This window comes from Pristiophorus japonicus, chromosome 5 (assembly GCF_044704955.1).
Source record: "Pristiophorus japonicus isolate sPriJap1 chromosome 5, sPriJap1.hap1, whole genome shotgun sequence".
In the NCBI taxonomy this organism is placed as follows: Eukaryota; Metazoa; Chordata; class Chondrichthyes; family Pristiophoridae; genus Pristiophorus; species Pristiophorus japonicus.
The window spans coordinates 191,463,475-191,487,078 of NC_091981.1; the positions used below are offsets into that span (position 1 = coordinate 191,463,475).

At 42.2% G+C, this 23,604-nt stretch overlaps 2 protein-coding genes and 1 pseudogene across 3 annotated transcripts in view; 2 read left to right on the forward strand and 1 right to left on the reverse strand.

The window, feature by feature from the left end:
- The first annotated feature begins 2,291 nt into the window (after positions 1-2,291).
- On the forward strand, positions 2,292-7,338 carry LOC139264550 (insulin-like growth factor-binding protein 3). Its single transcript, XM_070881186.1, has 4 exons — positions 2,292-2,879; positions 4,058-4,278; positions 4,765-4,884; positions 6,601-7,338. The coding sequence occupies exons 1-4, from the start codon at positions 2,537-2,539 to the stop codon at positions 6,718-6,720; spliced, it is 804 nt and encodes a 267-aa protein (XP_070737287.1). The 5' UTR covers positions 2,292-2,536; the 3' UTR covers positions 6,721-7,338.
- Positions 7,339-7,365: 27 nt separating this feature from the next.
- Positions 7,366-23,604, reverse strand: part of LOC139264549 (insulin-like growth factor-binding protein 4) — a 185,809-nt gene continuing 169,570 nt past the window's right edge. Inside the window, exons 3-6 of one of the 2 annotated variants that reach the window (XM_070881183.1) lie at positions 14,814-14,921; positions 9,409-9,499; positions 9,243-9,283; positions 7,366-8,478 (exon numbers count right to left, since the gene is read on the reverse strand). In XM_070881183.1, the coding sequence (XP_070737284.1) occupies positions 8,446-8,478; positions 9,243-9,283; positions 9,409-9,499; positions 14,814-14,921 (273 nt within the window). In that variant the 3' untranslated portion in view covers positions 7,366-8,445. Of the gene's footprint in view, positions 9,500-14,813; positions 14,922-23,604 lie in introns of both variants that reach the window. The other variant, XM_070881184.1, reaches the window with a different exon arrangement.
- LOC139264973 (5S ribosomal RNA) lies at positions 12,139-12,257 on the forward strand (annotated as a pseudogene).

Sequence of the window (23,604 nt, forward strand, 5' to 3'; positions counted from 1 at the left end):
GTGATTGCCGACATGAAAATCAAAGCTACCGATCTCTAGACCCATCTTTTGTTTCTTTACTTGTCCCAGTACCATCTACTTTGGCGTTGTACTATCCCTTTTGTCATTTAATCTCTCATCCTTCCACCCTATCCCAGACGTTCCCTTTTGTCCTTTCCTCCCATCCCCCCTTGCCTTGCCCTTGCACTTCCTTAAAATCTGTTACAGATCTAACTTTTTTCCAGTTCTGTCGAAAGGTCATCGATCTGAAACGTGAACTGTTTGATCTCTCTCCACCGATGCTGCTTGACCTGCTGAGTATTTCCAGCATTTTTCTGATTGTAGTACTACCGACCTCTGTTGCTGAGGTTGTTTTAATTTTTGGAGAAACATGATCAAGCTCTGACCGTGTGTATGCGTGTGTTGAGGGGGAAAGGTGCAGGGAGATGGGATATCCGAGCGCTCGGACACTGTTTGATCACCAAGTTTCGGAGTTATTCTGGCGGTCGGGGTTTTTTTTTTGCGCATGCTCAGGGTCGGCGCCAAGAAATGAGGCTGGAACAAGAGCTCCTGAATGAAGGTCGGGAGAGAAATGGATGGCATCGCACCGGCAGCCGCCTCCTGAGCCCCACAACCCGCCCAAATCCTCCCTGCGCGCCTTTGTAAGTAGGCACGTCTCCTCGCCTCTTCTAAATTTAAAGTTCAGTTAAACCAAGTAAATCTCGGTTAAAGCACTTCCATCACCAGCAGATTCAGTCCTGGCTGTTAATCCATCCCAAACCGATTTGTTTCGTGGTACTGACAGTCAACATGTGTAAAAGTGAACCCTACAAAGGATGGAGAATATCCACAGTTTTTTTATTAGCAGGAGCATTAATGGTGCAGCATTATATGGCATGTGATTGCGCTCTCAGCTCCTGCTTGGTGCAGTTAGCCTGGGCTTTCTGGTGCCGTTCGAAGGACAGAGGCTGGAGTGGCAGCAAGTTGTGTCAAGGCAGCGTGCAGCTATGTCTCTGAATGTCTTTGTATCTGTCCCTGGCAGTCACGAGTTTGGTCGGGGTGCGCACGGTTGCTAGGACACGCTTTAAACAATCCCAGGCTCGCTGCCTGCGCTGCTCGGGTTAAAGCGCATGCTTTCACAGGCAGACAACTTCAACCCTGCCCAACGTGCAGCTTTCCGCAAGCGCTTCAACCCCCTTTCAATCCATCGATTTCCTTTTTTGGCCAACAAAAAAAGCTGGGGGAGCTCAAAGAGGTTTGCATAAAATCCAAACACGGTAAATAAAACCTTATTAAAACATTGAAAAAACCGAGTGTCTGCCAAATCTTCTTGTGGGGAGGGGGCAGACACGTTTTTAAAAATAGTAAAACTGATTTGCAGGTACCTGTTGCACAGAATACATCCCAAAGCGACCCTGAAACCAAGAGGCAACGTTTCTCATAAATCTCAAAAATTGTTACTAAACTTGAATCTAACTTGAAGAACTGTGTGCTGTTCCATTGCCGCCGTCCTTAAACAAGTAGAGGTGCCGGTCGCCTCGCAGCGACCTTGCTTGTTCAGAAAAATGGGTTTTTGCTATCTCCTTTCTGTTGATGCAGATAAGAGCAAAGCGTACGTGCCGTTAAAGGTGTAGGAGATCTGTGTCAATTTTGACCAGCAGTTTACAATCCACTGTTTTTTTTAGTGAGAGAAACGTGTGTAATAAAACCAAGCTTTAAGAGGAGACTGTTCCGATTACTAAACACCTAACAATAGAAGTCATTGGTGCAGAATCATTTCACTTGGCTCAGGTGAATAAAAGTCTAAGTTACAAGGAGCCTTTCCGCCTGACTGAGAACAGTATCCATCCATCATTTGCAAAATGATCAACTTTAATAATCTATTCCTGCAAGTCACAGATTAGTCAACCCATGTGGCACAGGTATTGTACAGTCGGATGAACGCACTTTCTTTGTTTAAAACAATTGAGATTTAATCTATTACAAACTGACGATATCTCAGTGACAAAAAAAGGTAATGTGGCACCCTGCAACTTGAATAGCCCAGGGCGTTCTCCAGGTCCAAGATGACCCTGGCATTGGTTTTTCGTGTTCCGGGGTGACACTCACTTGGACGACTTTTAGAGAGAGCGAGAGAGAAAGGCAGCGGCTGTTGTATGGGATGGGGCGGGAGGAGAGGGGCAAAGAAACTGCCCCGCCCCGAAACCTGTATCAGCAAATAACCAACTGCGTAAATCCAATGGGAGGCGAGTGAATTATTCATATTCCGGGGGCGGGATCTCTCCTTTCTTGATATAAGAGAACCTGCATTCGCTGCTGGCTTCTCGGAGTCGAGGAAAGTGCGAGCGGGTGAAGTTTATTAAAAAAAAAGTAAAATAAAAAGGAAACTTTCCGACAAGTTCGGTTTGAATTCCTCGGAGCAGCAAACTTGTTTTTTTTTATCTCCCCCACCTCCCTTTTTTGATTTTGTCAAACAATATTTTTGTGTGTGTGTGAGGAGTTCTTTGCAAAAACGGGGAGTCCCGGCGTCCGCTCGGCAAGGCTGTGTAGATAAACCATGGTGTACGCGCTGTGTGTGCTGGCCGTGGCGGCGGTGAGTGTCAAGGTAGCCGCCTCTCTGGGACCTGTGGTCCGCTGCGAGCCGTGCGACGGCCGGGCGCTGGCGCAGTGCAAGCCGCTGCAGGGCGACTGCGAGCCGGTGCGGGAGCCGGGCTGCGGCTGCTGCCTGACCTGCGCCCTCCGCCAGGGGCAGCAGTGCGGCGTCTACACCGAGCGCTGCGCCTCGGGCCTCACCTGCCTGCCCCAGGCGGCCGAAAGCAGACCGCTGCAGTCACTGCTGGAGGGCAGGGGGCTGTGCACGAACGAGACGGCGAGACTCCGCATCCTTCTGAGCGCTGCAGGTACAGAATCATGTCTTTTACACACCCCTTCTTTCAGGGCGAAAGCCAAGAGTCTATTAGTTTGTGTGTTAATGAGAGTTTACTTATATATTAGTAAGAGTCTATTAGTTTATGTATTAATCATTTATTTCAGATTGCCAACATCTGCAGCTTTTGTTTTGCTTTTGTTAAAGTAGCATTATTTTTACCAGTTGCTCTAGGTTTTGGTGCTTGCTGGACCAAAACGTGCTGCTCTGTCAGCACGTCAGCAACTATACGTGGAGGTTTGATCTAATTTCGGGTTCTCTGACTAAAATATGTGTACCTTGAAGTGGAGGTCCTGTGGTCGTATCATTGTTGCGGATGGATGGTTGAAAAGGACGCGGTGCTAAGTTTGTCTTCCGAGCCGATAGGAAGCGGGTGTTGTCCCGAGAACTGTTTAAACAGTTGGGGTTGGGAGAAATAGCAACATTGCCTCTTTTGCAGCGTGGCTCGGCCCCTTCCACCAGAGACCAGCGACGATTGGGTTGGAAGTAACTTTTTAAAGTTAATTTCTGTCTTGAATGATTTCAATTGCACTTTCAGTAACGCAATAATTATGTGCGATGTACTGACTGTTTTCAATTTAGATGTATTTTAACATCTGTTTGAAAAGAAGTCGCTTGCTCGAAGATGTTGCATACACGTGGAATCGCGCTGCTGAACGTATTTCGTGCTGATACATCGGTGTTGCTCATTTTGTGAAAGCTTTCCTCGTTAATATTTGGTTACGACAATCATACTATTAGTACAACAGTGCAAAATGAATTAAAAGCATTCGTTCTATTACTGAAAAGGTGGGATAAGAATAACTCTACGATTTCCATTCCTCGCTGGGACACACTTTTGTGGCTTGGTAAGGTTGCAAACAGAAAGAGTGAGCGTGTGTATTGGCGATGTTAGCTCACCACCATCTGGTGGAAGAGAGTATTTATTGCAAGGCTTGCTGCTGAGCGGCGATCCTCTTTAAAAGCCTTACAAGGACAGACTGACGACTGGAATCAACTGAAATGATGATGAAATTAAACCATTTTGTACACTTGCCTGTTTACCCCCTCTCTCAGCATAGTTACCATGCAGTTTAAGCACTAAACAAGCCGTTTGTTCCGTAGGATTTTTGCACCAAGCTTTACTGATGTGACTCCTATTTTTACATTTAGGAAATGTCAACCGTTCAGAGGAAGAAAGGAATGCCAGTAACTCCGGGAATGAGTGGAGTCCCAACACACACCGAATGCAAGAGAGTAAAACTCACCAACAACACAGCAAGCTGATCCAGAAAGAAGCATCTAGAAAATCCCAGCTCTACAAAATTAACAATGAAGCAGAGAATACTGAAACTACCAATTTTTCTTCAGAAATAAAACACGACACAGAATATGTGAGTGAGCAGTGGGTCCCTCTCTTAAATATATATTTATTTTGAAGGATTTGAATCTCCTGTTCTAATTCCTGAAATCAAACGATGCACCTGTACTATCTACCACAGTGAGATAGGAATTCCTCTGGTCCCAATGTAGTGACATCATAAATGCGCTGAAGATTTTCACAGCAGCATTTCTACTTAAATCTAACACGAATGTGACTTTTTTTCTGGAAAGTGTTCACAGTTTCACAGGAAATGCCGAACACAGGAAATCAGCAAAAATGTATTTGCAATGTCACTAAACATAAGCAACCATTGTAATTCTTATTCTAGTGAGTCCAAAGTCATTACATTTTCAATGAAACACATTTGGTTTAAAAACAATTCAACATTTAGATTTATTGTTTCGCTCCAAATGAATGATTTAAATTTCACAAAGTAAAGTTCACCTTTGTCAATGCGCCAAAGATCATGACATTTTTCTTCCTATCTATTTATCAGGGTCCTTGTCGGAGAGAAATGGAAGATATCCTAAATAATCTGAAAGCTGTGTCCATTCTGAGCCCCAGAGGTGTATACATTCCAAATTGTGACAAGAAAGGCTTCTACAAGAAAAAACAGGTTTGTAGATGTCGCAGCCCCATTGGGGTCAGCTTTCTTTTGTTTGTTCCATGTGATAAATGTTTCTCTTCCTAATTATGTGTAGGATGCACTCGCTGAAGTTGCCTTGCGAGTCAATGATATTGTTCTATCCTTAACACACCTAAAGCATATCGATTACCTACCAGATAATGTACTGGCTAAAAGGCAGAAACTCCGAGGCATTTCTTTACTATGCCAAAGGAGGGTATGCAGTCCATTCCTGATGTTTTGCTCAGAGCTTAATATTCAAGACCAAAGGATAGATTTTGCAGTTGATTTTTTTCTTGGGCGTAGCTCATACAGTTAACACTTTTTGAAAGTTGTGCAAAAATAATGGCCAACTTTTATCTAATATAATATGTGAATTATATTACTATATAATATTACTATATACTATATATTACTATATTAGTAAATTATTATTACTATATAATATTACTATATTCTATATATGTAAATTATAAACCTAGGACTGACCTGAAAGCTGTGCATGTTTTTTGGGAAATATTGGGAGGGAGGGCATGAGATAGTTTGATCCTGTCACAGCTGTCCCACCCATTCTGTATCTGTAATGTTTTGTGTTTTGGCTGATTTGAGGGCATTGATATTCAAGTTGCCATCTTTTCAGGTGACTAAGGATCCCGTCACTGGTTATTGATTTGACCTTAAAACCTGTGAGATTAGACCCAGTAGGATTTGCATTTTTGTCACTGGTAAATCTATTATGCCCAAAATGCTTTTAAAATTAGAAGTAACTGTTCAACTAAACTAGGTGGAGACCTTCTAAAATAACACAGGAATGTAACTGCTCCCGGAAGCAAATGATTTGGGAACAGCAATAGGCCAATCAGCCTCTTGAGCCTGCTCTGCCATTCAATTAGATCATGACCAATCAGTATCTCAGCTCTATTTAGCTGCCTTGGTTCCATATCCCTGAATACCCTTACCTAACAAAAATCTATCAGTCTCATTTTTGAGATTTAAATTAACTAGCCTCAACACATTTTTAGGGGAGAGCTTTCCAGATTTCCACTTTTTACCTCATCAAGAGTTAGGTTGATTCCCTTTGAAACTACAATTGCTGAACCCTTCCATCAGATCAATGAGTCCTATTATTGTATTGGTGTATCGACACTGCAACAGGGAATAATTATTCACAGACTGCAGCTTGGTGCTCTGCAAGGCCGCATTGTGATATTTCAATAAAACTCTAACCTTAGTTGATATCAATAGATAATGTTAACTGTGAAATAAACTTTAAATTTGCTATTTGTAAAGTTGTAAGAGAAAATCCATTGGAAAGCAGCAAGCCGAGTCCTATTATTTGCTTGCAAACTACTAAGAGACCCAGTGCACCATGACAGAAGACTAATTTAAGATGGTGGTCTACCAACTGCGCATTGTACACCACCATCCTTTGAGGATATTTTGGTGCTACAGCTGCTGAAGCCTTGGAAAGAATGGCTGCTGTGCTGCAGCTACTGCTCCCGTAATATGCAAAATTCACAAATGTGAGGCAAATCTTTGCTAACGGTATGGATGCTACTCAGCATCCCTACATCACTGAGTCAAGATTAGGACCCTTTAATGACTATAGCAAGTAATTTGGCTGTTCATTACTATATTATGCTTAAAGGAAAAATGGCATTAAACTTTAAAAAAATTTTGACCTGTTTTTGTTTCCCTTTACCACAGTGCCGATCTTCTAAAGGTAGAAGGCGAGGTTTCTGCTGGTGTGTGGATAAATATGGTACTCGACTGCGCAGCTATGACAGGAATGGGGAATTGCGCTGTTACAGCTTTGAGAGTAAGTGAGGAAGCCAGCAGCTCCTGTGGACTCTGTATGTGTGTGTGAGAAAGAGAGCGAGCAAGAGACACTGATCAATCGGAGACTTCAGAGCAACTGGCAGTAGGCATGGACTGCCTGTGTTCTAGAGCTGTGAGTTCTGCTGCCAGCTTAGGTTGGGAAAGGTGGCTTTCTTCAGCCAAGATGATGCAGCTCTATCCTGCCACATAATCTTCCAGCTCCCTGAAAGAGTGGGAGTTTTTTAATTCCCAAGAAATCTGCACTATAGTTCCCAAGGAAAAGGCACTTCAGAAAGGAATCAGGGAATCTCCACTTGACTATTTAAGAACTGCCTGTGACCAATTTGATCCTGACAGACTTTGTGCTCTTATGTAAAAATATTAGTGTATGATGCTACATATTTTGAAATGTCTTGTTCTGCAGGTCTGAAACAGGAACCTAGCCTTCACGGGTAAAACTTTCTATAAAATTTAAAAAGGACTTTTGTTCTTTTAAAAAAAAAAGCTTTCATGTTACTAAAAAGTCATATGATTATTTTTCCTTAAATGAAATGAATATTCTGTTAGAATATGGTCTGTATTTAATATAATTATGTTTTTTAATAAACATTATTTAAACCGAATAAACATGAAGCATTTTATTTTCTACAGCAACAAGTCAACAGCTTAATTTGTACTACAATATTACACAATTCACAAATTCACTGAAGATAAGTCCATTAATTGTGCATCATAATTATGTAATGATTTTCTAAAATAAAATTTAGATGATACAGTCGCATTAAAAGGACATATGCTATCATACAACAATTTTGATTGAGAAAATATGAACAAATGTATGAGTGCCATCTAGTGGTTACAGGGTGTGAAGACATCACCAGAAAATCCAGCAGGTGTAGGAAATCATATTTTCTATATTACATTCTCCGTCTTTACTGAGTCAATATGTTCAACACAATTACAATTCATTGTACACAAAAGTGCCTGTCAGTAAAATAATATACTGTTGTTTAATAACACTGTATATAGCGTTTTTTTAAGATAATAATGATTGCACTGCAAGCATTCTTCACTCATGAATCATTTAGTCATGTTGTCTTGCTTTATTATGGAATTCACCAACTTTGGTATAGGAAGTATCAATACTTAAACAATAAAAAACAAACAAGTAAATTTGGTTCCATTTACAACCACCCAATATATAAAACGATGTTTAAAGTAAAAGTTAAGAGATGAAAGTTGTATTGGCTAAATTTTATTTTGCTCCCTTGTTCTATGATGGCAAAAACAAAATAAGAATTGCTCGATCAGAATTGGCACCTGGAAAAGGTAACTCCTGAAGCAGTAGGGTGTCCACGATTATAGCGGAGAGATTCATAAAATAAATTCTGGCTGGCAGAGGGTCAGATGTGCTCTTCCACCATGGCTTCAGTTCCATCTAATGATGATGATGGAATTGCTGTGTACTAACTTACCATTTCAGACAGCTACATGGGCTTTTTTTTCATTTAATGCTCTAAAGATTTATTGTTAACTGATTCTGCTCCTTTACTATGAGTGCTGAGCACAGTGATGCCTCAGCCTCTTGGCAGATGTGTGTCTGAACATTAGTTGAAGCAAAACTGCTTTGCAAGGGGGCAAAGGTTGATATCCATATCAAGCACTAGTTATTATTACAAAAATAAAATATATCATTACATACCTCATGGGGAAGTGAGCATAAGGTTTTTACCTTCAGCTGAGGGCTCGGAGAGCAAAGGATCGACACTAATCCGTTTAATTATTTCAAAATTGTGAGGAAAATGAGAGACAATAGTGTAAAGTTGCACCACCAGAATAAAGTAACCATCTTTTGCTTGTTTATAATTAACACTTAAGTTTTACATTAGATGATGAATGCATTTAAACAAATAATTTCAGCACCAAATGACTTCATTTTTTTATATTAATACTAGATGTACCAAGTATTGTTCATAGATGTGTGTTAAAGGCAAGAACACAGATGTTAAAGCATAAAAATGAAGTTTGAGCAGTTAACAAATGTTATCTGAACCTGAAGACTTGTATCACCTTGAAACACACTACTATGTTTATGTTCTATAAAATATTGACATCTGAAATGACAATTGACTGTATGACTCGGAAGAGGTTTTGATTCTCATGGAGGCAATGGTCAATTACCATTGGCAGAATTTGTCTATGGCATAGGACTCGAGAGCTTTACATTTTAATGCCATGAGATCCATTATTGTAATACTTGGGTTTGACAACTCTGATTATACATATTGACTTGCAGTGTACCCAGTGACTATTTAGATACTACTTCTTTCCAACTGAGAGTTATCTAGTCATACATTTTTCACAAAGGTATATTTTCATGCATTTTACCTAATAGTGAACCAAACGTGCAACTAGCAACAGTAGATTATTTCATTGGACCATTCATATACACGCTATGTTAAATGTGATCTATTTTTTTAAAATGCAATCGTTAAACTAAAAAAAGAGCAGGAAATAAATAGCTTACATACATGAAAGATAACTGTAATCTTGCAGATATCACCTTCAAATGCTGTGGTGTAACGTGTGAAAGAAAAGCAAAGATGTTAACGCCTTATCAGTTTCTTAAGATACTTCAGTTATTTTGTTCTGCCGATGATGGAACGTTTCTGTCGTGCCTGTGGCATTGGGGATCACCTCTTACTTCTGGAGAGCCAGGGATTCTCTTTCCACTCCAGCGATAAACACACCAACATCTTCCACGCTGCTCATTCAGTGACGACTCGCACTTTTAAAACACAAGCGCACAATATTTAATATTTATTGACCTCTGAATAGCAGGCCAAATGTTTATAAAAAAAAGTGCAGAAATAAAAAAGCTTTTTCCAATGTAACTACACAAAATAATCATGCAAAACAGCATGATCTCAGTTAATGTTGCTAGTATGCAGTCTTGTTCAAAGGGAAGGCAGACTGGATAATCAGGTGTGGAGTTTCAGCACACATGATTCATGGCCCTTGCAATTTTCTGCACAGAATAACCGGATCGATAAGAATTGGTCCTCAGGCCTGATCTTCATACTCAGGCGAACTACTGAACCTACACAGACATGTTGCCTAATGGGAGAAATCAATATCGGGGCACCTGCCTTGCCAGCAGCGGCCTTCAGTACGTTCTGCAGGGGCGGGGGAAGGTGGGTGGAGGGGAGACCAATTGTGTCTCCTGTGAAGTCAGAGGATCACTACCACTCCTTGCTCTATAGGGCGGTATTTTTTGAGAAAGAAAATAAAAAACTTGCCTTTGGTTGGCGACCGCTGAAGAATCCTGAGCGGAGCAGTTCCGATGCCTGCCCCAGTTTAATAGGCTTCAAAATTACATATTACTAGGCCTAACCCTGTTTTAGGTATCCGCTCACAGACGAAAAACAAATACCAATTACTACCCCATTGTGTAATATCCTCTTCCTCATACTGATGCTAGGGGATTAGGGGATGGCAAACTGTCAGGAAGAATGGAGGGGATTGCAGAAGATAGGTTGTCCAAATGGTGGATGCAGAAAAATGTGAAATAGTACATTGAAAAAAGTAGTGAAAGTATAAACTAAATGATAAAATTATTAACAGTGCTGGAACAGAAATAGAGATACAGATACATAGATCTTTTGAGTCAGAAGGTTGCGAATTCAAGCCACATTCAGGATTTAAGCACATAATCCAGACTTTTCGGTGCAGTACTGAGGGAGTGATACACTGTTGGAGGTGCTATCTTTTACATGAGACATTAAACTGAAACAATGTCTGCTAGTTTAGGTGAGTGTAAAACGCCCCATGATTTTATTCGAAGAGCAAAGGAGTTCCCTTGGTCTCCAACCCAACATTCATCTCTCACTCAACACCACCAAAAGCAGATTAACTGACCATCTATCTAATGTCTCATCCGAAAGCCAGCACCTCCAATAATGCGGTACTCCCTCAATCTTGAACCCAAAACTTTCTAATTCAGGGACAAGGTGACTACAACTGAGGCAAACCATCACTGATGGGATGAATGGTCTTCTATGCTGTCATTTCTAAGGTTCTCCTTAACTTATTGAACTGCACCCTCAAAACTCCTCTAGGTGGCATGTTAATTCTCTTAAAAAGAAAGATAGAAGAACCTAACAATATATTCAGGACATGCATCATAGCTCATGTTTTGCCTTTGAAGGGCACTTGTCAAACAGGCTAAAGTTTCCACTTCTGCACTCTCAATGTAGAGCCCCATCCACTGGGAAGGCATTCTGAAAAATCATGTGGGTGCAGCCCCTGATCTTCAATCTATTAAATTTATGGAAGCAAAGTCAAGAGTTGTGCCTGCACGATTCCAGATACGTACTCCCAGCGAACAAAACTCTACACTGGGAGCACAGTAACACTGACTTCCTTTATGAGAGTCAATGTTACTGATTCAGAAGCAGATATTTTATGCTGGGGACTCAGCCAATTGATAAATTAACTGTCACAACACACTTCACGTTTGTCTCCTATGAATAGGCACTGGAGAAAAGAGAAATTCTAAATAACATTCTCAAGGTGTACAGGACAATGTTGCAAGTCATTCTCAGTTTATTGTATCCAGATATTCATGACATTCACTATGTTCAGTACTGCACCCCTTGCACATGTTTGGTGAAATGTAACTTGGTAAAATATGCTATAAACTGTAATACATTGAAAACATTTTTTTATACATATATTAAAGTTATTTTCTGCTGCTTGCAAAATGCCACTTTACATGTGGCAAACTACAAAATGGGCAATCATACATACAAACACAAAAAAACCTTTGCTCACATGATTGACTTTATTAGAAAGGATTGCTATTGTAAATTGTAATTGAGTACCAACTCATTCATAATGGCCCCAGAGCAAATAATAGATCTCAATGGCACCCTTGTCCATCATCTCTTAGGACATCTCAATTTGCCTTCTAATACAGCTGTAATGACATTTTTGTTAATTTTATTCACAGGTTGTAAGTAACGTATAAGTTGAAGGGAGCATTTGGTGAAAAGCAAAGTATCTTTACAGGGTCCATCATTTTTATATATATTTTTTTTCTGTTCGTAGTTGATTCCTTGCCACCAAGCTCCACTCCCCATTGTCATTGGACAATACCAGCCCACTATCACATATACATACATGTCTTAACCACCACACAGGTAAATGACAATTTGATTATTTTTAAATAAAGTGAATTGAAAATCTATATTTACCAGCATTCTTGATAACCTCCAAAATATGTTTTAATATAAAATGCTGGATGGATCAATAAAAGCATAAAACAATCGGGCTCAGAATAATATATCAATCTAATTGGTATGTCAGAAATATCAGTCATCTGATCAAAACACCTGAGCAGTGATCACAAGGGAATGTACCCTTGGCGCCGATGGCCACACTAGTCTGAAAATGCCCGATCTCGTCTGATCTCAGAAACTAAGCAAAGTCAGGCCTGGTTAGTACTTGGATGGGAGACCGCTTGGGAATACCAGGTGCAGTAGGCTTTTACCCACTCCGTAGTCGTGCCTGGGTGGTTAAGGCGATGGACTAAGAAACCCATTGGGGTTTCCCCGTGCAGGTTCGATCCTGCCGACTACCGATTTCAGCATTTTTCATTCCATTTCACAATTTAACCAGATCCCTGCAAAACAGACCCTGAGTTAGGTGGAATAACGTCCCACATCTTTCAACACTGACATTTTTCTCTTCTAAAAGAGTTGTACCCTTGGATGCAACACAGTAAACCTTTCTATTTATATCAACCAACATCACAGACTTCACGATCAGCATCCCTGGATATATCATGTCTCACTGGACAGGACTGACAATTCAGGGGGCATGTGTTCAGCTGAAGTGCACTTTAATGAGCTACTGCTGAAGAGTTTTGGCTGCAGGCCTTAAAGCACTTCTACTGTTTTGTCATCCTCTATGTTATCAGTGTCCTCTTCCTCATCTTGCTGAAGGTCTTTGTCCAATGGTGGCTATATGTTTTGTCACAATTGCACAGCAACATTTTGCAGCATACAGCAACAACTAAGATGTGGGACCGGATATTTGAGGGAGGCTGAAAATGACCGAAAAACTGGACCAAGGCTGGCGACGCGAAGGTCCTGTTGAATTTAATGGTAGGACCTGTTAATCATTTTTTTCTTCCTTTTCCTGCCCGGCAGCCGACCAAATTGACAGGCTGGCCAGCTGCCAGGTGGGAAACACCAGCGGCAGGAGGCTGCAGCTGGAGACACTTGGGAATGGCATTCGGGTTTCCAGACCCCTCACAGAAATTGCACTGTGGGAGCCCGATTTAAATATGTTAATGAAGCGTTCTGCCTCTCCACGGAATGACACTAAGATGCCACGCAACCTGCCAGCATGAAAAATGGCAACAGGCTCGTACACAGCAGATTGGGGTCGCGTTCTCTGTTTTTTCATTTCTAACCCACCCCCGGCCCTCTCCCATCTGATGTGCTGGGGTAAATATCGAAACCTTTATGTGAGCTTTATTGCAGGATGCTACCAGACTTGTCCAAGCAGCGCTAGAGGACTCAGTGGTCTGCTCAGTGAGGGCTCTGGTTGAGCTACGGATCTGAATGTAGTGCAATCCCCAGGCAACCAGCTGTGCAAAGAATGGGGAAAATGAAGGATTGCCGCTTATTGACAGCTGCCAGGATAGCAGGCAGAGACCTTCATAATCAGATCTTAGTGATCACACACCAGTTGTACATTAATGGAATGGAAACACTAAATGCAGATTGACTGATGTTATTGATATCCCCTGTGGTAGCCTGGATAGAGCCAGAGGCAAAGAATTTCAGGTTTGCAGTAGCCTTGACTTGAACAGACAGTGCTGTATTAACTGTGGCATTTGGTTGCCGATCTTGCTGCAGGAAACGACACAACTCTGTGACAGCCACCCTTTTGAACTACTTTTCAGAGACTTGCAGATATATTATTCTGGATCTATGCATGCTTTGGGAAAGGTAAGGATTTCTGTGAGCCCATTTAAAACATACAAAATGAGCTGGACAAAATATGGAAGTGGGAAAACAATGGTCGATTAAATTTATACAAAAGGTACTGCGCAAAGTATTGCTTCACAGCAATATCTGGAAGAACCAGATATGCCCCAAACTGCCATTAGGATGGGGAAGCATGAGAAAGAACCACCCGCCCAAATTCCCCTCTCACGGGAATTACTGTGGGATTGAGGAAGAGGTAGAAATCCAGTGGAATTGGGTTCTGCCCCAATTTTCAGCCCCTCTTTTCCCAGAATACCTGATTTGCACCCCATAAAAGAGCAGAAAATGTAGGCGAGTGTGTTTTCGGAAATCACAGTATGGTGCCACTAGAAACAACTGAAACCAGGATAGACGTCTCAGGAAAGTTGAGATTTTTAAAAGTCTTAGAAAGTCCATGTTGGTGTGTCATAGGGGCAAGATCAGAGGTTTCTTTTGGTATATTGTAGTTAGAACAAGCCTGGTGCAGCAGTTTAAATTAAATCTGAATTACACATGAGGGTTCTTTACAAGGGATGAGCTTGTGCAGACTGTTCAACAAGCATATCTCCCTACCTCAAACTCTGCCTTCTAATTATCCTCAGATAGGAGTTGATAGAGTCGATACAGAGGAACTGTTTCCTCTGGCAGGGAAGTCCAGAACAAGGGGACATAATCATAAAATTAGAGCTAGGCCAGAACAAGGGGACATAATCATAAAATTAGAGCTAGGCCAGAACAAGAGGACATAATCATAAAATTAGAGCTAGGCTATTCAGGGGTGATGCCCAAAAGTACTTCTTCACAAAGGGTAGTGGATATCTGAAACTGTCTCCCCCACAAGGTTGTTGAGTCTAGGTCAATTGAAAATTTCAAAACTGCAATTGATAGATTTTTGTTAGGTAAGGATATTAAGGGATATGGATCCAAGGTGCATAAATGGAGTTGAGGTATAGATCAGCTATGATATAGTTCAAAAGCAGAACAGGCTTGAGGGGCTGAATGGCCTACTGCTGTTCCTAGGTTCATACATCCTTCATTATACTTTTAACTTAAAAATCAGCATACCTGCTTTAGGTTGTAGAATCCTCTCTTATCACAGTTCGGGATGTGAAAGGTGGGATGACCCAGAGTAACCCTATCAATAGCTCGTTGCATTTCCTCCTGGCATGGACCCTGGGTAGAATCAACATAGTATTGCCATTATGACCCAGGTTTTTTTATGTGATGTACAGTAAGCTCACCAAACATTATAGTAAAACACAACTCTTCTCTGATTCAAACATGACTTCTAAAAATCAGTGGTATGTACCGACTATATTCAATTTTCTCAAATTTATTATATTTATAAACTTTTGATAATCATTGATTAAACTTTCAGGGATTATGAAAAATCATGAATCCCTTGATCCATGGAGTACATTGGCTATTGGCAAAAAGTAGGCTTAAAATAAAATAAAATAAAACCAACTATTTAAAATTTATAATAAAAAGTAACAAACAGTTGGAATGATTTCAAGACTGTAATCTCATCCTTTTGTTCAGATGATCATTGCAAACCATTTGAGCATTTTTTTGTGGTTGATGTGATCATCTGGCCCATCAACTAGATGTCTTATTTATAATTATTTCTGAGGAGGATGTAGTGGTGGGATTTTTTCCTTGATCCATTGCTGTCTTTGTGGTGATGGTGCTCCCATGATAATGTTAGATAGTACTTCAGGATTTTGACCCAACAACAATGAAAGAACGGTGGTATATCTCCGAGTCAGGATGGCATGTGACTTGGAAGGGAATTTGGAGGTGATAGTATTCCCATGATCTTGCTGCTCATGCAAGACTGGGAGGTGCTGTAGAAAAGTGAGTTTGGTGAGTTGCTGCAGTGTATTCTGTAGATAGTTCACACAGCAGCGACAGTGCACTGGTGATGGATGAGATATATATTGAGTTCAGTGGCAGGAGCACCAATCAAACGAATTGCTCTGTCCTGGATGATGTTAAGCTTCATAAATGTTGTTACGGTTGCAGCTGCACCCAATCTGATGAGTGGTGAGCATCCCATCACAGTTCTGACCTGAACATTGTAGATGGTGGAGAGGCTTTGAAGGGTCAAGAGATGAGCCACTCATTGCAGAGTACACAGCCTCTGCTCTTCTAGCTATAGCGTTAATATAGCTGGTTCAGTTCAGCTTCTGGTCAATGTTGACTAAGTATGTTGATGATGGGGGACTTGGTGATGGTGGTGCCTGAAGTTTATGAGAGTGGTTGGGCATTTTCTTGTTGGAGATTTCCATTTCCTGGCACAAATGAGTCACACATGTTACCTGCTGCGTGTCAGCCCAAGCCTGGATGTTATTCAGGGCTTGCTCTTTTCCCCATTGACGTCAGTTTTACTAAAGTCCGTTTGTTGCCAAACTTGGTCAAATGCTGCTTTGATGTCAAGGGCAGCTACTCCCACCTCTCCTCCTGAATTCAGCTCTTGCCTCCGTGTCTGGATTAAAATTGTGATGAGGTCAGGAACTGAAACTTCAAAATTATTAAGGGCTCATTGAAATCAGAAAAGCTTTATAATCTATTTTATTGTAAAAGTTTGAGCTAATGTAGTCTGTCTGGAGAAAATAAATTGCAAACTTAGCCCCAAATTAAAGATATCAAGTGTTTTCCGAAGGGATCAATAAGGGCATTGCAATTTGTGTACTGATGTCACTGACCTCTACTCTTTCACCCTAGGTTTCTGAGAATAGCTGGGAAGCAATGGACATCGACCTGAGGTCAATATATCCAATACATTACCCACACATTATTGATAATCTATCTCTTTAAGGGAAAAATAATATCATTAAAAAAATGTATATTCCAGTGATACAATGGGTTGCTGTACCACACATTAAACATGAAAGGTAAGCTACAATATTGAATCCTTAGCACTTAGCACAATAGGTTCCTGATCTTAGCTTGGTCATTCAAAAGGCAACAAGTAGCAGCCAGATACTTCACCACAATGAGTTATCTCAAATCACCATCCTGTACCTTGCAGTGAGCAATACAAGAGTGTATTTGACAAAGACCTGAGACAGATTACCCACTCGTTCTCTCAGCCGAAGAATGTTTGTGGTAGGAGAAATTCTATACAGCAGGAAAATAACTTGAAAAACTTTAATACATTGGATATCATAAAAAGAAATTAAATTATGAATCAATATTATTAGATCCTATCTCTATACTGTAGGAATTTGATTATGAAGTAGTGAAAACAATGTTATCACCTGTGAACTTTGTGCTTATCATGTTCTCTATATTCAAAAGGGAGTTAGATATGGCCCTTACGGCTAAAGGGATCAAGGGGTTTGGAGAGAAAGCAGGAAAGGAGTACTGAGGCGAATGATCAGCCATGATCTTATTGAATAGTGGTACAGGCTCGAAGGGTCGAATGGCCTACTCCTGGCCTACTTTCTATGTTTCTCCTTGCAGGACACAATACAAGTGCCAAAGCTTTGGTTGATGTGGGGTAGATTTTGGGCTTGCCACCCAGGCGTAAAACTGGCATTGTTGATTGGTTGCCTGCTATAGAGATTGCCCGATTTTCAAATCCATTGGTCAGCAATGCCTGTTATACAACCGGCTGGCAAATTGAAAATCTACCCCTTGAAGTCTGTGAAGGGAGGGCAGAGAGGAGTGGTTGAAGACGAGTCTTGGGGTAGCAATAATGTGAATACGGGCTTCAGCTGTGCTGGGGGTAATGGATTTTTGGCTTTTTGCGATTTCGCCCGTTTTCAGGCACAAATCGCGGAAAAATTCTGGTCTGCTGTCTGATCACAAACGCTAATGCAGGGTACGATTACAAGCATGTGCAGTACATGCAGGGCTGAATCAGACATTTTATTATTCGATGGAGGAAGAGGACAGCAGACAGCTTGCCAGATGATTTTCACAAGAGGCAAGAGGAGATGGCAGGAACTACACAGGAGGGGTGGATCTAGACCCCTGCCAGCCATTTTTAACAGAAGCTGGAGGAAAATTGCTGAGGAGGAGTGAGAAGCAGTGGCAGAAAAAGTTTAATGATCTTTGTAGGATCGTTAGAGTGAGTACAATTTTTATTGATGCACTTCTTTATTACTTAAGTTATAAATCTGACACTATTTGTTCTCATGCTGTTGCAGTCTTCAGCCTCCTAAAAAGCATGACACATGAAGGACAGAGGAAACAATGGCTAGAAAGTCGTCAACAAGGAGGTCTGGCGGTACTAAATGCTATATACTTCAATGCAAGGAGTATAGCAAATAAGGCAGATGAGCTGAGAGCACAGATAGACACTTGGGAGTATGATATTATAGCTATTACAGAAACATGGCTAAATGAGGGGCAGGTATGACAGCTCAACATTCCTGGTTACAGGATCTTCAGATGGGATGGGGGGGAGGGGGTAAAAACAGAGGGGGGGGACTCACAGTATTGATTAATGAAACTATTACAGCTGTGAGGAGGGATGATAAGCTATAGAGATCATCAAACAAGACCATATGGGTTGAACTGAAAAACTGCTGGGCGTGTATTATAGACCCCCAAACTGTGAGAGGGAGATAGAAGAGCAAATATGTCGGCAAATTTCTGAGAAGTGCAAAAACTATCGGGCAGTAATAGTAGAGGACTTCAACTATCCTAATATTAACTGTGACAAAATTAGTGAGAAGGGTATAGAGGGTGCGGAATCCTTAAATTGCATTCAAGAAAACTTTTTTAGCCAGTATGTAGCAAGCCCAACATAGGAAGGAGCGATTCTGAATTAAGTTTTAGGGAATGAAGCTGGGCAGGCGGACGGGTTATCAGTGGGAGAGCATTTATGTGCTAGTGACCAGAATTCAGTCAGATTTAAGGTAGTTATGGAACAGAACAAGGATAGACCAGGAATAAAAGCTCTAAATTGGGGAAAAGTCAACTTTGCTAAGCTGAGAAGTGATTTGGCCATAGTGGATTGGAAACAGCTATTGAAGGTAAATCAGTGTCAGAGCAGTGGGAGGCATTCAAGGACAAGATCCGTAGGATTCAGGCCAAATATGTGCCCTTAAAGAAAAAGGGAGGGACTAACAAATCTAGAGCCCCCTGGATGTTGCAGGACATACAGGGTAGGATAAAGAAAAAAAGGGAAGCTTATGACAGATACCGAGGGCTAAATACTGCAGAGTCTCTAGAGGAGTACAGAAAGTCCAGGGATGAAATTAAAAAGGATATTAGGAAAGAAAAGAGAGAGCATGAAAAATTCTTGACAAGTAAAATCAAGGAAAACCCAAAGATGTTTTATAAATATATTAAGAGCAAGAGGATAACTAAAGAAAGGGTAGGGCCCATTAGAGACTATGAGAGTAATCTGTATGTGGAGGCGGAAGATGTGGGTATGGTTCTTAAAGAATACTTTGCGTCTGTTTTCACAAAAGAGAGGGGCAATGCAGACACTACTATCGAGGAGAAGAAGTGTGAAATATTAGATGAAATTAACATAGTGAGCGAGGAGGTATTAAGGGGTTTCACAGCTTTGAAAGTGGATAAATCCCCAGGCCTGGATGAAATGTAACCCAGGCTGCTAAGTGAGGCAAAAGAGGAAATAGCAGAGGCTCTGACCATCATTTTCCAATCCTCTCTGGCTTCAGGTGTGGTGCCAGAGGATTGGAGGACTGGTACCTTTGTTTAAGAAGGGAGAAAGGGATAAACCGAGTAATTACAGGCCAGTCAGCCTAACCTCAGTGGTGGGAAAATTATTGTAAAAAATCCTGAAGCACAGGATAAATCTTCACTTAGAAAGACACAGATTAATCAAGGACAGCCAGCACGGATTTGTTAAGGGTAGGTCATGTCTGACTAACTTGATTGAATTTTTCAAGGAGGTAACCAGGAGGGTCAATGAAGGCAAACAAAGCTTTTGATGAGATCCCACATGGCAGACTGTCACAAAAGTAAAAGCCCATGGAATCCATCGCAAAGTGGCAAGTTGGATCCAAAATTGGCTCGGAGGCAGGAAGCAAAGGGTAATGGTTGATGGGTGTTTTTGAAACTGGAAGGATGTTTTCAGTGGGGTTCTGCAGGGCTCAGTACTAGGACTAGGTCCCTTGCTTTTTGTGATATACATCAATGATCTAGACTTGAATATAGGGGGTATGATTAAGAAGTTTGCAGATGATACTAAAATTGGCTGTGTGGTTGAAAATGAAGAAGAAAGCTGTGGACTGCAAGAAGATATCAATCAACTGGTCAGGTGGTCAGAACAGTAGCAAATTAAATTTAATCCAGAGAAGTGTGAGGTAATGCATTTTTGGGATTGCTAACAAGGAACAGGAATACACATTAAATGGTAGGATACTGAGAAGTGTAGAGGAACAAAGGGACCTTGGAGTGCATGTCCACAGATCCCTGAAAGTAGCAGGCCAGGTAGATATGCTGGTTAAAAAGGCATACGGAATGCTTGCCTTTATTAGCCGAGACATAGAATGCAAGAACAGGGGTGTTATGCTTGAACTATATAAAACACTGGTGAGGCCACACCTGGAGTACTGTGTGCAGTTCTGGTCACCACATTACAGGAAGGACGTGATTACACTGGAGAGGGTATAGAGGAGATTTACGAGGATGTTGTCGGGAGTGGAGAATCTAAGCTATGAGGACAGATTAAATAGGCTGGGTTTGTTTTTATTGGAACAGAGGAGGCTGAGGGGTAACCTCAATGAGGTGTATAAAATTATGAGAGGCCTAGATATAGTGGATAGAAAGGGCCTATTTTCCTTAGCAAAAGGGTTAACAACCAGGGGGCATACATTTAAAGTAATTGGTAGAAGGTTTAGAGGGGATTTGAGGGGAAATTTCTTCACGCAGAGGGTTGTGGAGCTCTGGAACTCACTGCCTGAAAGGGTGGTAGAGGCAGAAACCCTCACCACATTTAAAAAGTACTTGGATGTGCACCTGAAATGCCATAACCAGCAGGGTTATGGACCTACAGCTGGAAAGTGGGATTAAGCTGGATAACCTCTTGTTGACCGGCATGGACACGATGGGCCGAAATGGCCTCCTTCAGTGCTGTAAACTTCTATGATTCTATGATTCTGCATAGGTAGGCTTAGTGTGACATCCTATTTGCCATGAATGATCTTTACACATTATTAAAATTACTTTCTGAGATCTCATAAGATGCTTCTGCACTTCGATGACCTTGTGATAAACCATGTGCAACTTCCAAAGCCATTAAGCAAAGGACTGTATTACATTTAGACAATTTGATATAAGTGTGCCACAAGAGCAGATGGACCCTCTAGTAACCATTCCCATTTTCATCTTTTCAGGCAAAGTAGTCCCATAACCGCCGCGAGCAGGTGCGGACAGGTGGCGATCCACCTCAGACCCTGCCAGTGACTGACCTGGAAGGGAGAGTGACAGGTCTTATCGGTGTCTCCAGTCGGGTAACTGCCCATGGGGGTGCTGACCCCCTCTTGCATACTGAGGGTAAGTCCTGCACACTCCCTAGGCTGGGTTGGGGCAATGTGATGCAGTGTCTGTGGACTAGGGTTGGGGCAATGTGATTCAGTGTCTGCAGTGTCTCTGGACTAGATATAATGGATTAGCGGCGGTCCTTCAAATTAACCTGTGCTATGTGGCCTTCCTCATGTCACCCTGCCCACTCCCTTGCTGCTAACAACTCGTCTGTTGTTTTCTCCTTCCAGGTGACCAGTCACAGGCGACACATCCCTCGGATCAACCTTCCACGTCAAACCATCATGCGGAGGAGGAGGATGAAGAGGAAGATGAGTTGGTAGTGCAGCAGATGCACTCTACACCTCTTTTGCCACTGGCAAGCACCTCGTCTGAGGATGATCTAACATTCTCGGGCTTTGAGATCTCCGAGGCTCCTGGGACTATTGGTGTGCAGCAATGCAGTGCTAGGGTCGAATCCCGTATGCCATTTCTCCAGAGGATGAGTCGGCAAAGTCGGTCTGCTGACAGACAAGCAGAAGTGGAACTGGACATGGTGAGACTGTCCAGGGAGAGCATCCAGCTCGTCCGTCAGCTCCTTGATGTCCTGGGTAGAATTCCCGCGACCATCGAGAAACTCACTGCGACCATAACGGAGGTAGGGTCGCAGATTGTCGGTGTGAGCTGCGAAACCTGTGAGGCCATCGGTGCCAAACAAGGCTGATGGCTTCCACCAGTCACACTGGAGTCCCAGAGAGTGTGGCGAGCAGCCTTTCCGAGTTCCCCAATGTGACACCCAGACTCACACCACCTGCGACTGGCGACGCTGATGAAGAGGCTCGCCAGTCACAAGCCGGGCCTTCCACGTCATGAGCTCGTCCAGTGTCTCCCCAGGAGGCATCACCAATGTCTCTCCCCCAGCAAAGTAGCGCTCTGACAACATTGCTATATGCCATCGTGGTGCCACTTTGGGTACGATGTGCATGCAAGGAGGGGGATAAAGGGGGGGGAAAGCCAGTGGTAAAAGTCAGTGAGGTAGGGGTGTTGCTAATAATGTTGTTGTTGTTTAATCAAACTTTAATCACAATTTATGTTATTTTTTTAAAGTTTCAACATTTGCAAATTATGTTAACAAATTTATAAAAGTTTACAATGTTAAGGTTTTGTTCACCTTAACCATTCCGGTGTCGTGTCTTATTTGCAGATTAAGAGGGGGAATAGTCAACATGGTGGGATAGAGTGGCCAGGCAACGGTCAAACATGCCGTTCACTCTTCAAGCAAAGCGTTCAATTATGAACTGCTGAGGTAAGGCTTTTGCAGTGGCGGAATATTCCACGATGCCTCCCCTGTAGTTGTGGTGGGGGTGGTGGTGGCATAGGTTCCTCTTCCTAGTCTAATGCGCTGAGTATGGTCACTGACGATCTGTACGTTCATGGAGTGGAATCCCTTTCGGTTTCGGTAAATCTCTGAATTCTGTAAAGGTGCTCGCAGGGTGATGTGCATACCCTGGACCTTGGGGAAGCCAGCAAATTGTCCAAAACCTACAGCCCTCTCATCTTGGGCCTCCTAGGCCATTGGGAAGTTTATGAAGTCCATCCTGCGTGCGCACAGTAGTCACCTGGCAAATGCAGCAAGCTGCGAGATGGAGCATATGTCCTCCGCTGATGTCTGAAAGGAGTCGGAGGCATAGAAGGCAAGTGCCACAGTCATCTTCACCTCGATGGGCAGTTCAGTCCTGTTGCCGCTGGTAGGCTGTAGGTCTGCTTGTATGAGCTGGCATATCTCTGTCAGCACTTCCTTTCAGAAGCACAGCCTTCTAACGCAGCTTCAGAGAACTGCAAGTATGAGTGATGTTCCCTGTAAAGTTTTGGGGGGTAAGGCCTCCTCCCCATATGTCTGTGACCTCTTCGACTACGTTCAAAATGATTATCAATAAGCCTTCGTGCAGCTTGACGTCATATAAATATAATGGCTGACATAGTATAGATTCCATCTTTTAAAATGTCCTTAAATGTCCTTTAAAGTAAACTATAAACTCACATAAACTTCACAATGAAAAGTATGCAGTAACGCAGTGTTCTTCTCTGAATGTTTTTAATCACTCAGAACTCCGACTTTCTCCTCCGTTTACAAGGTGGCGCCGTTAGCACCTGGTGCACCCTGGGTGCGACTGGTTTGTGCTGGCAGGTTCCCGGGCGGACACTAAATCGGGCGATATGGCTAAAAGTTCTACCCGGGGCGCTAGCACAGCAATGTACAGCAATTTACATCATCTAAACAGTGAAAACAGTGGGCGGGCACTAAATTTTAGCACCGCCGCAAAACCATTACCGAAAGTTCCGCCCGGGCGCAAAATCTTGTGCGCCTCATTTCGTGCCAAAAAAAAATTGTTTTTGCGCTCCGCCC